The sequence below is a fragment of the Callithrix jacchus genome, chromosome 5, assembly GCF_049354715.1.
Source record: "Callithrix jacchus isolate 240 chromosome 5, calJac240_pri, whole genome shotgun sequence".
NCBI lineage: Eukaryota > Metazoa > Chordata > Mammalia > Primates > Cebidae > Callithrix > Callithrix jacchus.
Genome location: NC_133506.1, coordinates 25,026,519 through 25,040,127, shown reverse-complemented (window position 1 = coordinate 25,040,127; position 13,609 = coordinate 25,026,519). Strand labels below are relative to the sequence as shown.

The following is a 13,609-nucleotide window of genomic DNA, read 5'->3' as shown; positions in this document are numbered from 1 at the left end:
CTTAGTAAGAAGCCATCATTTGGAACAGCAAGCGCTCAGGGTCCTTTGTAACATTGACCTGTGTTAATGACCGGGCACTGAGTTAGCACTGGGAGCAGAGGAAAGATAAGATGGCAGGTTTAGGCCAGGCACCGTGGTTCATGGATTTAATCCCAACACTATGGGAGGCTGAGTCAGGAGGATTGGTGGAGTCCAGAAGTTTGAGAGCAGCCTGGGCAACATTGCAAGACCCTGATCTCTACAAAAAATTTTAAAATTAGCCAGGTGTGGTAGCACGTGCCTATAGTCCCAGCTACTTGGGAGGCTGAGGTGAGGGGATCACTAGAGCCCAGGAGTTTGAGGCTGCAGTGAACCATATTGGCACCATTGTACTCCAGCCTGGGCGACAGAGCAAGACACTGTCTCAAAAAAATAATAAAAAATAAAAATAATAATTAAAAAGTTGGAGGCTTGCTCGGAGTCTAGTGGGGAGATGGATACACAAGCAGATGTGGTGAATACCTTGGCAGAGCCCCGTGTCAAATGCAACAGGAGGCAGAAGCACCACGGAGCATTCCTGGGAAGCTTCACAGCGTGGGGAATAAGAGCTGGGTCTTGTGAGCCAGACTCGAGTGCAGGGTTACGTAAGTGTAGTTCACAGTTCACAGTCTCTCCACACATATGGTGGCTGCCTTCCGTGATGGGACAGCTGGGACTCCCTGTCAGTTAGAAGTTCTTGGAATTCCTAACCAGGGAGCTGTTCCTTGAGTATGCAGCAAAGAAACCTACCCAAGGAAGGGGCAGAGGCCTCTCAGTCAATTTCATGTTTTGGGGTGACATCAGAGCTGCCGTGCCGGGAGTGAGGGCTGCCTGGTGGCCCTGGTGACTAACCAGAGGTCCTGAAACTGGAAGGCAGTTGGAGAGGCCATGAGTCCTTTCATTTCCAGGCCCTACCACTGGCTGGCTCCATGGTTTTAGATACCCCCACGGAGGTGGGGGTGGCTGCCATCATGCTGTCATTTGTTCCCGTGGTCAGTGAGCTGCTTCTCCCTTCCTCACAGCTTACCTCTTTGAGCCTAGCCTCAGGGAATAGCCTTACAATCTGCTCTACTTATTCAGCATTTTACAGACTATGAGGCCTTGTGATATTCAGGCTCACAATTGGTTCTTACAGGGACTCTGTGAAACAGGCAAGCTATCATTAACTGCATTTTTTTGAGAGTATCCAGGCCACCAAATGTTGATGGGTGAGTTCAAGGTTACAGGGGTAGGAGGGGGAAGTCTCTGAGGCACACCAGGTCTTATGTGTCCTATGTGTATCTCAAGCTTCATGAAGGTGGAAAGTTGTTAAACAGGCAATTTTCTCCCTCCTGTTTCTAGTCCAGCCTCAGTGTTTCCTAAATGACTTGAGACAATTTTATGTACAGTGCTATGCTGCTCTAAATAACACCAGAGCACACCGTGAAAAAGTTCATCCATATTCTATATTTCTGATTATATTGGGTAGAAAAATCTCTGTAGATAACGCAGGCTTTGTCCTCGGCCCTTTGCTTGAATATCTTCTTTTGATAAAAGAGAGAGCAGCCCCCAGATTCCACTTTTGGAAAGTGGAAGTGAGTTAGAATTAATAGCCCTGGTTTTTTGTTGTTTTTGAAATGGAGTCTTGCTCTGTTGCCAAGGCTGGAATGCAGTGGCACGATCTCGACTCACTGCAACCTCCACCTCCTGGGTTCAAGCAATTCTTGTGCCTTGGCCTCCGGAGTAGCTAGGATTACAGGCATGTGCCACCATGCCCAACTTATTTTTGTATTTTTATTAGAGATCATGTTGGCCAGGCTGGTCTCGAACTCCTGACCTCGGGTGATCCACCCACCTTGGCCTCCCAAAGTGCCGAGATTGTAGGTGTGAGCCACCGCACTCAGCCAGCTTTGTTTGTTTTTGTTTTTTGCTTTGTTTTGTTTTGTTTTTGAGATGGAGTCTCTCTCTGTCGCCCAGGCTGGAGTGCAGTGGTGTGATCTTGGCTCACTGCAACCTCCACCTCTTGGGGTCAAATGATTCTCCTGCCTCAGCCTCCTAAGGAGCTGGGACTACAGGTGCCTGCCACCATGCCCAGCTCATTTTTTGTATTTTTAGTAGAGACAGGGTTTCACCATGCTGGCCCGGGTGGTCTGGAACTTCTGACCTTGTGATCCGCCCTCCTTGGCCTCCCAAAGTGCTGGGATTATAGACATGAGCCACTGTGCCCAGCCTATTTGTTTGTTTTTTGAGACAGGGTCTCACTCTGTCACCCAGGCTGGAGTGCAGTGACACCATCTCGGCTCATTGCAGCCCGACATCGTGGGCTCAAGTGATCCTCCCATCTCAGCCTACCAAGTAGCTGAGAGTACAGGCGCGCTCCACCATGCTAGGCTAGTTTTTGTATTTTATTTTTTTAGAGACAGGGTTTTCCCATGTTGCTCAGGCTGGTCTCAACCTCCTGAGTTCAAGTGATTCACTTGCCTTGGCCTCCCATCATGCTGGGATTACAAGTGGGAGCCATTGTGCTCGGCCCCTGTTTTGTGTTTATTGTATTTATTTTACAATAAATAAATTTATTTATTGCCTTCTATTTAGGGCAGGTGATAGCTACTTCCCATTGTAGTAAAGATGCTTTCTTTTGAAATTAATTTCTTTAAATAAAAAGAGTGGGGCTGGGCGTGGTGGCTCACACCTGTAATCCCAGCACTTTGGGAGGCCGAAGGGGTGGATCACGAGATCAGAAGATCGAGACCATCCTGGCCAGTATGGTGAAACCTTGTGTCTACTAAAAATACAAAAAAATTAGCTGATCATGGTGGCGCATGCCTGTAGTCCCAGCTACTCGGGAGGCTGAGGCAGGAGAATCACTTGAACTGGAGGTGAAGGTTGCAGTGAGCTGTGATCCTGCCACCGCACTCCAGCCTGGCGACACAGTGAGACTCTGTCTCAAAAAAAAAAAAAAAAATAGTGAACCTGCTTAATAAAAAATATTGTATAATAATAGTCTTATGTGGTCCTCAGATATGGCAAAAACAAAGTTTTTTTGTAGCACAGGAGTGACTGGAGTTTGGGAAACACGAGTTTGCCCAATAGGGACTGAAAGTTTTCATTATGATGAAAATAAAACAGCTACTTCTATGTTACGTGCCAGTGACTTCTAGTCTTTCTGAAAACCCTGTGAAGTAGTTATTATTTTACCCATTTACAGATGAGGACACTGAGGTCCAAAAGCTTTAGGTAACTTGCCTGGGTCATGCTGTTAGCATGATAGGTTGTAAAAAATGGTCCCATTTCCCCTTCCCTGTTCCACAGCCCTCTGCCATGTGAGTTTTTGGCTCCACTCTGCCAGAGGTGGGATTCATTTCTTCATCCTTTGACTCTTGCCTTGGTTACGTGACCTGCTTTGGCAAACGGGACATTAGTAAGCATGGCCCAAGCTGAGGCATGTGAAGTGCTGTGCTCTGCTGCTGCTCGGAACCCTTCTGCTATTGCTGTATGAACGAGCCCAGGTTAGCCCTCTGGAGGAGGGTCACCAGGCCCAGGCATTAGGTCAAGTCTCAGACGTCTAAGTGACGACATCCTAAAATCATCTGGCCCTAGCTAGCTGAGCTGGCACAGACCAGAAATGCTCAGCTTGCCCTCAGAATCATGAGAACTAAGTTGTAAACCACTGAATTTGGGGCTGATTTCTACTTGCTTGTTTTTGAGACAAGGTCTCACTCTGTTGCCCAGACTGGAGGGCAGTGGCACAAACACGGCTCCCTGCAGCCTCTATCGCCCAGGCTCAAGCCTCCCACCTCAGCCTTACAATTAGCTGGGACCACAGGCATCTGCCACCACACCCCGCTAGTTTTTTTGTTTTGTTTTTTCTGTTTTTTTCTAGCAGCGAGTCTCACCACATTGCCCAGGCTGGGTGATTTATTGTGCGGCAAAGCTAGCTGATAGCCTTAGTGAGGAGAAGAGCTGGGGTTGGACCTGGATTGTTCTCCCTCCAGCCTTTCCCATGTCAGCAAAAAATCCTCATGCCCCAAACCTACAACTTACCTTCCATTTATACGTGTTCCTCACTCTTCTCATCCAAACCCTCAGGCAAGGCTCCCAAAATACATGTTGAATCTTCCTTCCCAGCACCTCCTCGCCGTTTCTCTAGGTCAGCCTACCTCTTCTCTCATCTAGACTGAGAGTCGGCAGGCTTACTCTGTAGAAGTCCAGATGGTAAATACTTGAGGCTTTGCAGGCCGTGCAGCCTCTGTTACCTACTTAACCCTGCCCCTACAGAAGGAAAGCAGCCGGAGGCAGAAGCAAATGGGCAATGCTATGTTCCAGGAAACCTTGACTAACAGACGCTGGAATTCAAATTTTTATAATTTTCTAAAAATTATATATGCCATAAAAGATTCTACTTTTGATTTTTTTTCAACCATTCAAAAATGTAAAAACAACTCTTCGCTCACAGACTGAATAAAGACTGTATCAGGCAGCAGGCCGGATTCGGTGGATGAGCCAGTGTGCTGACTCCTATTATAATAACTCTGTCTAGAATAGTCTAGCCAGGCTCTGCTTCAGCGTGTGCCTCCTGCATTCTGCTTTCCAAACAATGCTGCTCTTCTTCTTCTTTTTTAAAAATAATTTTAATTAAAATTAGGCCAGGTGCAGTGGCTCACACCTGTAATCCCAGCGGTTTGGGAGGCTGAGGAGGGTGGATCATTGAGGTCAGGAGTTTGAGACCAGCCTGGTAAAACCCTATCTCTACTAAAAGTACAAAAATCAGCCAGGCATGGTGGTGCACACCTGTAATCCCAGCTACTCAGGAGGCTGAGGCAGGTGAATCCCTCAACCCCAGGAGATAGATGTTGCAGTGAGCCAAGATGGCACCATTGCATTTCAGCCTGGGCAACAAGAGCAAAACTCCATCTCAAAATAAAATAAAATAAAATAGATAAAATAAAAGTGGGGGTCTCACTATGTTGTACAAGCTGGTCTTGAACTCCTGGGCTCAAGTGATCTCCTGCCTCAGCCTCCCAAAGTGCTGGGATTACAGGTGAGAGCCACGGCACTAGGCCCTGATCTTAAGAGGCAACAGAATGGCTCTGTTCTCCTGCTCATCCCTTCCTTTCCGTCTTGGAGTCAAATCTAACCTCCTTACCGCGGCACGGAGTTTGACACTGCCTGGCTCCCCTGCCCACTTGTCCAGCTTGCAGTTCCTTTCCTTTCCCCACTGCCTTCTGGCCACCCCTGTGTTCTTACAGCTCCTATAACATGCTGTTTTTCCTACCTTGGGGCCTTTGAACATGCTGATCCTTCTGGAATCTTCTTTCTGTGGCTCTGCAGTGCTGGCCATGTTTTCTCCTTTCCTACTCCAAGTATCATCTTGCGTGTTGCCCCTCAGAGGGGCCCTCTCTGACCGCACATCCAAAGCTGCAATTCCCCTCCCGGCTCAGTGATCCTCTGTTTCTTTGAGGCACCTGTCAATCTATAATTTTCATACTAACTTTCTCACTGAGGAATTGTTTGCCCCTTCTCTACACTGGCAACTCCATGTCTTTCTTATATTCCCAGCATTTTGCAAAAAGCTAGCAGAAGACAGACATAGACATTTATTAGTAGATATTTGTCAGGTGAAGGAATGAATTACCACCTATGATGGTCAATCTTAGCTGTCAGCATGACTGGATTAATGAATACCCAGAGAGCTGGCGAAGCATTATTTTGAGGTGTCTGTGTTTCCGGAAGAGATTGGCATTTGTATCAGTGAACTGAGTGAGGAAAACCCACCCCCAGTGTCAGGGGGCACTGTCTATCGGCTGAAGGCCCGGGTAACAAAAGGCAGAGGAAAGGAGGGTTTGCTCTGTTTTCTGGAGCTGGGACACTCTGCTTCTCCTGCCTTGGGACATCAGAACTCCAGCATCTCCAGCCTTTGGCTCTGGGACACCAGTGACCTCCTGGATTCTCAGGCTTTCAGCGTGAGACTGAGTGCTACCAGGTTCTCTGGTCCTGAGGCTTTTGAACTTGACCTGAGTCACCAGGAAGCTCCAGCTTCCCTGGTTCTCCAGCTTGTGGGCAGCAGACTGTGGGACAACTCAGCCTCCATAATGTGTGAGCCCATTCCCCTAATAAATCCCGTCACATACCTATAGCTACACGCCCTACTGGCTCTGGTTCTGTGGAGAACTCTGACTCACACCGTCTAGCTCACAATCCCATGACTTTCTCCAGCATCGCATCCTTATCTGTGCTGCCTCATTAATCCTGTTTTGCAAGTCTTGTTTCACTGCCTGACCCTCCTAGTTCTACACAAAGCTTTCATTTCTTTTCTTTTTTTCTTCATATACTCAAAGCTGTCTTTTTTCTTTCTTTCTTTTTTGAAACAGGGTCTTGCTCTTTCACCCAGGCTGGAGTGCAGTGGCACAATCTTGGCTCACTGCAACGTCTGCCTCCTGGGTTCAAGCAATGATGCTCCTGCCTCAGCCTCCCGAGTAGCTGGAACTACAGGTGCGCACCATCACGCCCAGCTAATTATGTACTCAAAACGTTCAAATCACTGAGCTCACAAGTGAACCCACAGCCTCTTATCAAAGGGGTGACTAGCACTAACCAAATTGCTCTGGTGAGCCATTCTGAACCCCAGCTCTTTTTCTGCTGCTCTAGGAAATGGCAGTTTGCTCTGTCGTTTGTCTTTTTACTCATTTCTCTCTTAAAACACTATTCTGGGCTGGGCACGGTGGCTCATGCCTGTAATCTCAGCAGTTTGGGAGGCCAAGGTGGATGGATCACCTGAGGTCAGAAGTTTGAGACCAGCCTGGCCAACATGATGAAACCACGTTTCTACTAAAAATACAAAAAAAATTAGCTGAGTATGTAATCGCCTGTAATCCCAGCTACTCTGGAGGCTGAGGCAAGAAAATTGCTTGAACCCAGGAGGTGGAGGTTGCAGTGAGCCAAGATTGCACCACTGCAATCCAGCCTCGGTGACAGAATGAGACCCTGTCTTAAAACAAATAAATAAATATAAATAAATAAAAAGGGTTTGGCTTCAGATTTGAGGGTTCCCCCCACCCTGTTTTACTTAAGAAATAGATATAAATTAAGTAGCTTTTTTTTTTTTTTTTTTTTTTTTTTGAGATGGAGTCTCACTCTGTCACCCAGACTGGAGTGCAGTGATGTAATCTTGGCTCACTGCAACCTCGGCCTCCCAGGTTCAAGTGATTCTCCTGCCTCAGCCTCCCAAGTAGCTGGGTCATGCCACTATGCCCGGCTAATTCTTTTCATTTTATATTTTTTGAGACGGAGTCTTGCTGTGTCACCCAGGCTGGAGTGCAGTGGCACGATCTTGGTTCACTGCAAACTCTGCCTCCTGGGTTCAAGCAATTCTCTGCCTCAGTCTCCCAAGTAGCTGGGATTACAGGCACCTGCCACCACACCTGGCTAATTTCTGTATTTTTAGTAGAGACAGGGTTTCACTATCTTGGCCAGGCTGACTCTTAAACTCTTGACCCCGTGATCCACCTGCCTCAGCCTCCCAAAGTGATGGGATTACAGGTGTGAGCCACCGCGCCTGGCCAATTATTTGTATTTTTAGGAGAGATGGGATTTCACTGTGTTTGTTACATATACATCTGAAATGGTGAAGTAACAGAAAAAGGTAGAATATGAAAAAGAATCAAAGTGGGTGGTAAAAACAAAGGCACCGTAAGAGTTCAGTGAAGGGTGGAGTCAGTTCCAAGGAGGCAGGCGGTGATCTGTGCCAGTGCCTGTTCCGCATTCAGCTTCTGTCACACAGTTGTTTGTTAATCTTTCCAGCAGCACTGAGGTCAGTACCTCAAATTCCTAGTGGGGAAAAAGGCAGGGAGAGCTGAAGTGACTGTCAGCATTGCACGGCAGGATTTGAACCCACACCTGCCCAATTGTGAGGCTCCTGCTTCCTGCCCTATACCATTTTGTTTCCTGTGGAGCAGATAAGACTTGAGCAGATTATCAGTGAGACTGGGGTTAGGTTCAAGGTCTTAGCCAAGATATGGCTGAACGAAGGGAGGAAGGGAAGTTATTTTAGACAAAGGTGTCAGCACAAACAACAGCTGAGAAATGGGTGAGACTGATGCTATGGGACAGTCGAGACTGGCCTGAATGAATGCTTCTAATCACAATTGACCTTAGCTTGCTGTTGTTTAGAATTTTCCTATTTTTTAACTTTTTTTTTTTTTTGAGACAGGGTCTTGCTCTGTCCCCCAGGCTGGAGTGAAGTGGTTTGATCTTGGCACACTGTAGCCTCCACCTCTTGGGCTCAAGTGATCCTCCCACCTCAGCCTCCTGAGTAGCTGGGACGGACTACAGATGTGCATCACCATGCCTGGCTAATTTTTGTATTTTTTGTAGAGTCAGGATTTTGCCATGTTGCCCAGGTTGGTCTCAAACTCCTGGGCTCAAGCAATCTGCCTGCCTCGGCCTCCCAAAGTGTTGGGATTACAGGCACGAACCACTGCACCCGGCTTCTTTTTTTAAACTTTTAATATGCCATTAATTGACACCAGGCACGGTGGTTCACACCTGTAATCCCAGCACTTTGGGAGGCTGAGGCAGGCAGATCACAAGGTCAGGAGTTTGAGACCAGCCTGGCCAACACGGTGAAACCCCATCTCTACTAAAAATAAAAAATTAGCCAGGTGTGGTGACGGTGGCCTGTAATCACAGCTACTCGGGAGGCAGAGGCAGGAGAACTGCTTGAACCCGGGAGGCAGAAGTTGTGCTGAGCTGAGATCTAACCCCAGCCCTCCAGCCTGGGTGACAGAGCAAGACTCCATCTCGTAAAAAAAGAAAAAAAAAAAAGAAATCTGTCATGAATTTAGTGACACTATTACTTAAAGACATGTTAAGTAACATTTCAGCAACATTGCTTTCTTACACTGTTACCTTTAATGGACATTCTTTTTCATTACAAAATTGTAACATATATTATCTAACATCTGTTATCTCACAGATATTTAAAACTATATCTATGTCTCTGATGGTTAATATCTAACATTTTCATACGCTTTTCAATGCTTTTAGACTATGCTTTTAGAAGTCCTCACAGCAGACCGGCTGAGCCTGATTGGGACGTAACTGGGGCTCTGGTGAGCCGACTGAGTGGAGCCCCCTGCGGCGCCTGTGTGACCGGCACCAACATGTCCACTGCCATCTCTCCCGCTGGAGAGTCAGTGCTGCCCGTGGGAAGCCCGCCCTGGTTGGAGCTGCAGTTTCCTGCCAGTTTGGTAAACAGCCTCGTTTCTAATTTATCTCATTCCACTTTTCTGAACCAGTGACCCAGATGCATTTGTTTGCAAGAGGCCTCACTGCGCTGTGTAGCCAGGTTTCCATATTGTTGTAGTAAAGTGAGAAGTACAAGCTGCCTGAAAATAGGGAGATAATGAAGAATGCTCATGTAGTTGATTTTATTCGAAACAGACCTGTGCTAGCGACTAAAATGCCCAAATGACCCTGAGATAGATGTAGGTCTGCCCATTTTTGGCTTCTGTCCCATAACTGCAGTGTACTTCTCCCACCACTAGATGGCAGTCGCGTTTTAAAGCAGATTTTATTCACGCATTAATACTGTTCCAAATAAAAAATTGTTTTCATTCCACCAGATGGGGAGCTCACAACTCTTGTGTTAGTGAATATGTGAGAAATCAGAAAATTTCAGACACCACTGGTGGGACTGTAAGTCGATGTCACTGTTTTGGAGAGGAATTTGATGGTAATATTCAAGCTTTGACCCAGCAGAGAAATGTCCAAGTCTGATCATTCCATAGGAGGATGGCTAACATTTTGTTCCCACCGTGTGTCAGGCCCTGTTCTGAGTGCTTGTCTCATAGAATCCTCACAACTCCAAGAAGCGGGTACTCTTATTTTCCCTCAATTTACAGATGAGAAAATCAAGCACAGAAAGGCCAAGTAACTAGTCCAAGGTCACAGAGCTAGTTAAGTGACAGAGTCACGATCCACACTGTACTTTCCACTATATTGCATGTGTCTTGTGTGTACCAGAAAACACGTGTGAAAGTGTTCACTGCTGCACTCTCTGGAGTAGCAAAACACTGTGAACCCAACAGGCTGGAATGTATTGGTGTGATCATAGCTCTCTGCAGCCTTGGATACCTGGGCTCAAGCGATCCTCTTACCTCAGCCTCCCACGTAGCTAGGACTACCAGCATGCACCCCCATGCCCAACGACTTTTTAATTTTTAGAGACGGGAGTCTTGCTGTGTTGTCCAGGCTGGTCTCCAGCTCCCGGCCTCAAGTGATCCTCTAACCTTGGTCTCTCAAAGCATTGAGTTCAAGGTGTGAACCATTATGCCTGACTTATAACAATTTACTTATTTTATATCTATTTCTTAAGGAAAACAGAAAAAAATACCCTCAAATCAGAACCCAAAATATCTGTTTATTTATTTGAGACAGGGTCTCACTCTGCTGCCTAGGCTGGAGTGCAGCGGCGCAATCTTGGCTCACTACAACGCCCACCTCCTGGGCTCAAGGGATCCTCAGTCAGCCTCCCAAGTAGCTGGGACCACAGGTGTGTGCCCCCACACCTGGCTAATTTTTTGTATTTTTGGTGGAGATGGGGTTTTGCCATGTTGCCCAGGCTGGTCTCAAACTCTTGAGCTCAAATGATCCACCCTGCTCAGCCTCCCAAAATGCTGGGATTACAGGCATGAGCCACCGTGCCTGGCCATCTTTGTATGATTGGATCCTCATAAATGCATTATTGAACCTGACAATCATTATTGTCGTGGCAACATACAAGCCTTTTGCTCATTCAGGGGTCTCTCCCCAGAGGTTCTCTCTTGTTCCCTCCAATAGGATAAATAACTGAAGTGGATCAGTAGGTTGGACTTCCAATAGAAGCACATCGCTGCTTAACTTTTAGGTCCCTGCTGCTAGAAGGGAGTGGGGAAGGAAGGAAAAGTTAGTTCTACATTTTACTTAGCTAGCATTGAGTGATTTAACACAGCTCCAAACAACTTACTGCTTCTTTAAACATAGACGTTTCAACTATTCTCTATGTTGTTTCTTAAATTTTTTTTCTCCAATAATTCCCTTCACTTGTTTGTTGAGGGGTGGGCGGGAACACAGGGTAGGTTATAATCAAATCTTTAATTGCTCAGGTGGAAAGCCCCAGTGATAAAACAAATTACCCTTCTCTGATTCCTTTTAAAGCCAGTAGGCAAATTGGTTACCAAGAAACACACTGACTTATGACCAACCCCCTTCTTAATTTAATGAGGTCAACACATATGAAACCGTAGATCTGTTGACAAGTCTTCCTGGAATTATAACAGGTTTATATAGGTTAATGTTCTCAGATTATGAGGCTCGGAGGAAGAGGCCAGGTCTAAAGGGGAAAAAGCCATATACATATATATATATATATATATATATATATATATATATATTTTATATATATATATATATATTTATATATATATATATATTTTATATATATATATATTTTATATATATATATTTTATATATATATATATATATATTTTATATATATTAAAAAAACAAAATTGGCTTTGTGTCAGCATGGCACTTCTGTCGGCTTCTGACTGCACTGATAAGAATGGGTAGAATGGTGGAGGAAAAGGAAATGCAGTTATCTTTGAAGCCAACAGATTTTCTCTAAACTTAACATTGGAAGACGAAGTTCTGTACTTCTGAGAAAGCCTCCTCAGAAAAGCAATATACACCTTCTTTAAAAAAATTAAAATTATTCTTGAGAGTCTCCCCTTATTTTATATCCTGTTTCATTTCACTGGAGTTTCATATGCTGTATATCACTTAGTAAAGAGACGGCAACCAACAATTCCTAACATACATGTTAAATCTTTTGGAGACGGAGTCTCGTTCTGTTGCCCAGGCTGGAGTACGGTGGCATGGACTCTGCTCACTGCAACCTCTGCCTCCTGGGTTCAAGCAATTTTCCCATCTCAGTTCCCCAAGTAGCTGGGACTACAGGTGTGTACCACCAAGCCCAACTAATTTTTTAAATTTTTTATTGCATTTTAGGTTTTGGGGTACATGTGAAGAACATGCAAGATTGTTGCATAGGTACACATATGGCAGTGTGATTTGCTGCCTTCCTCCCCATCACCTACATCTGGCATTTCTCCCCATGCTCTCTCTCCCCAACTCCCCACCCCCTGCTGTCCCTCCCCTATTTCCCCCAGATAGGCCCCAGTGTGTAATGCTCCCCTCCCTTTGTCCATGTGTTCTCATTGTTCAACACCCACCTATGAGTGAGAACATGCAGTGTTTGATTTTCTGTTCTTATGTCAGTTTGCTGAGAATGATGGTTTCCAGGTTCATCCATGTCCCTACAAAGGTCACGACCTCATCATTTTTGATGGCTGCATAATATTCCACGGTATATATGTGCCACATTTTCCCTGTCCAGTCTATCATCAATAGGCATTTGGGTAATTTTTTTATTTTTAATAGACGGTTTCACCATGTTGGCCAGGCTGGTCTTGAACTCCTGACCTCAGGTTATCCACTCATCTCAGCCTTCCAAAGTGCTGAGATTACAGACATGAGCCACTACACCTAGCCTCATACATGTTAATTCTTGAAAAACTGCAATTCATTTAGAAACTCAATTTTACTTTCTCCTCCTATGCCTTCATAGTGACAATAACTTTTTTCATTGACATAACATCTCAGAAGACCGAGTTGGTGACGCCCGAGGATTGTCAGGAGAAATTGGTGAGCCCCTGAGCACAAGAAAACCTGCCCAGGGATTTGCCTTCAACCCCATCTTCCTAGTCACACTCTTCTGAGGGGTTCCCTCATGGAACTTCTCAGGCCACCATTATCTTGGGAGACTCCTGGTACAAAGTGACAGGTCTGAGGCAAATTTATATTTATACAACAGAACACCTGTATTAAAATGAAACTTTACAGCTGGCTGTAGTGGCTCATGCCTGTAATCCCAGCACTTTGGGAAGCCAAGGTGGGTGGATCACCTGAGGTTGAGACTAGCCTGGTCAACATGGTGAAAACCTGTCTCTACTAAAAATACAAAAATTAGCAGGGCATGGTGGCGCAGCTATTCAGGAGTATGAGGCAGGAGAAATGCTTGAGCCTGGGAGGCGGAGGCTGCAGTGAGTCAACATCACACCACTGCACTCCAGCCTGGCTGACAGAGCCAGACTGTCTCAGTAAATAAAAATAAAAAAAGAAATTTTGCTAGTTCTAGTCTTCTAAATTCTCGATTGAGGTTTATTAGAGCACAGTGGCAAACTCTGCAAGTACAACTTTAACTGCCTAACTTCATTTTTGACTGGAAATTACAGGCTACAGAAATATGTATCTGCAACTTGAAAAAAACCCACATAAATGCAGAAGTATATAGAGATAATACAAAGGTCTCCCTTGATCCTCCTCTCTCCTACCTGAATCTTGCTTTCCTTGCCAGGTGACCATGGCTGAGAGCTTAGTGAGGATGCTTTCTTTTATGGATTTACCTAGAACTCTCACCAAAGCTATTGGGCCAGTGGTAAAATTTTGAATTATAAACAAAGTATAAACAACTTCCAGGTTCATAAAATTATCCTATAAACACATATAATT

At 45.5% G+C, this 13,609-nt stretch overlaps 1 protein-coding gene across 1 annotated transcript in view; it reads left to right on the top strand.

Moving 5' to 3' along the window:
* Positions 1–9,616, top strand: part of OVOL2 (ovo like zinc finger 2) — a 63,546-nt gene extending 53,930 nt beyond the window's left edge. Inside the window, exon 5 of the mRNA XM_078371431.1 lies at positions 9,043–9,616. Coding sequence (XP_078227557.1) covers positions 9,043–9,296 — 254 coding nt within the window. The 3' untranslated portion in view covers positions 9,297–9,616. The remainder of the gene's footprint in view (positions 1–9,042) is intronic.
* Positions 9,617–13,609: the final 3,993 nt, after the last annotated feature.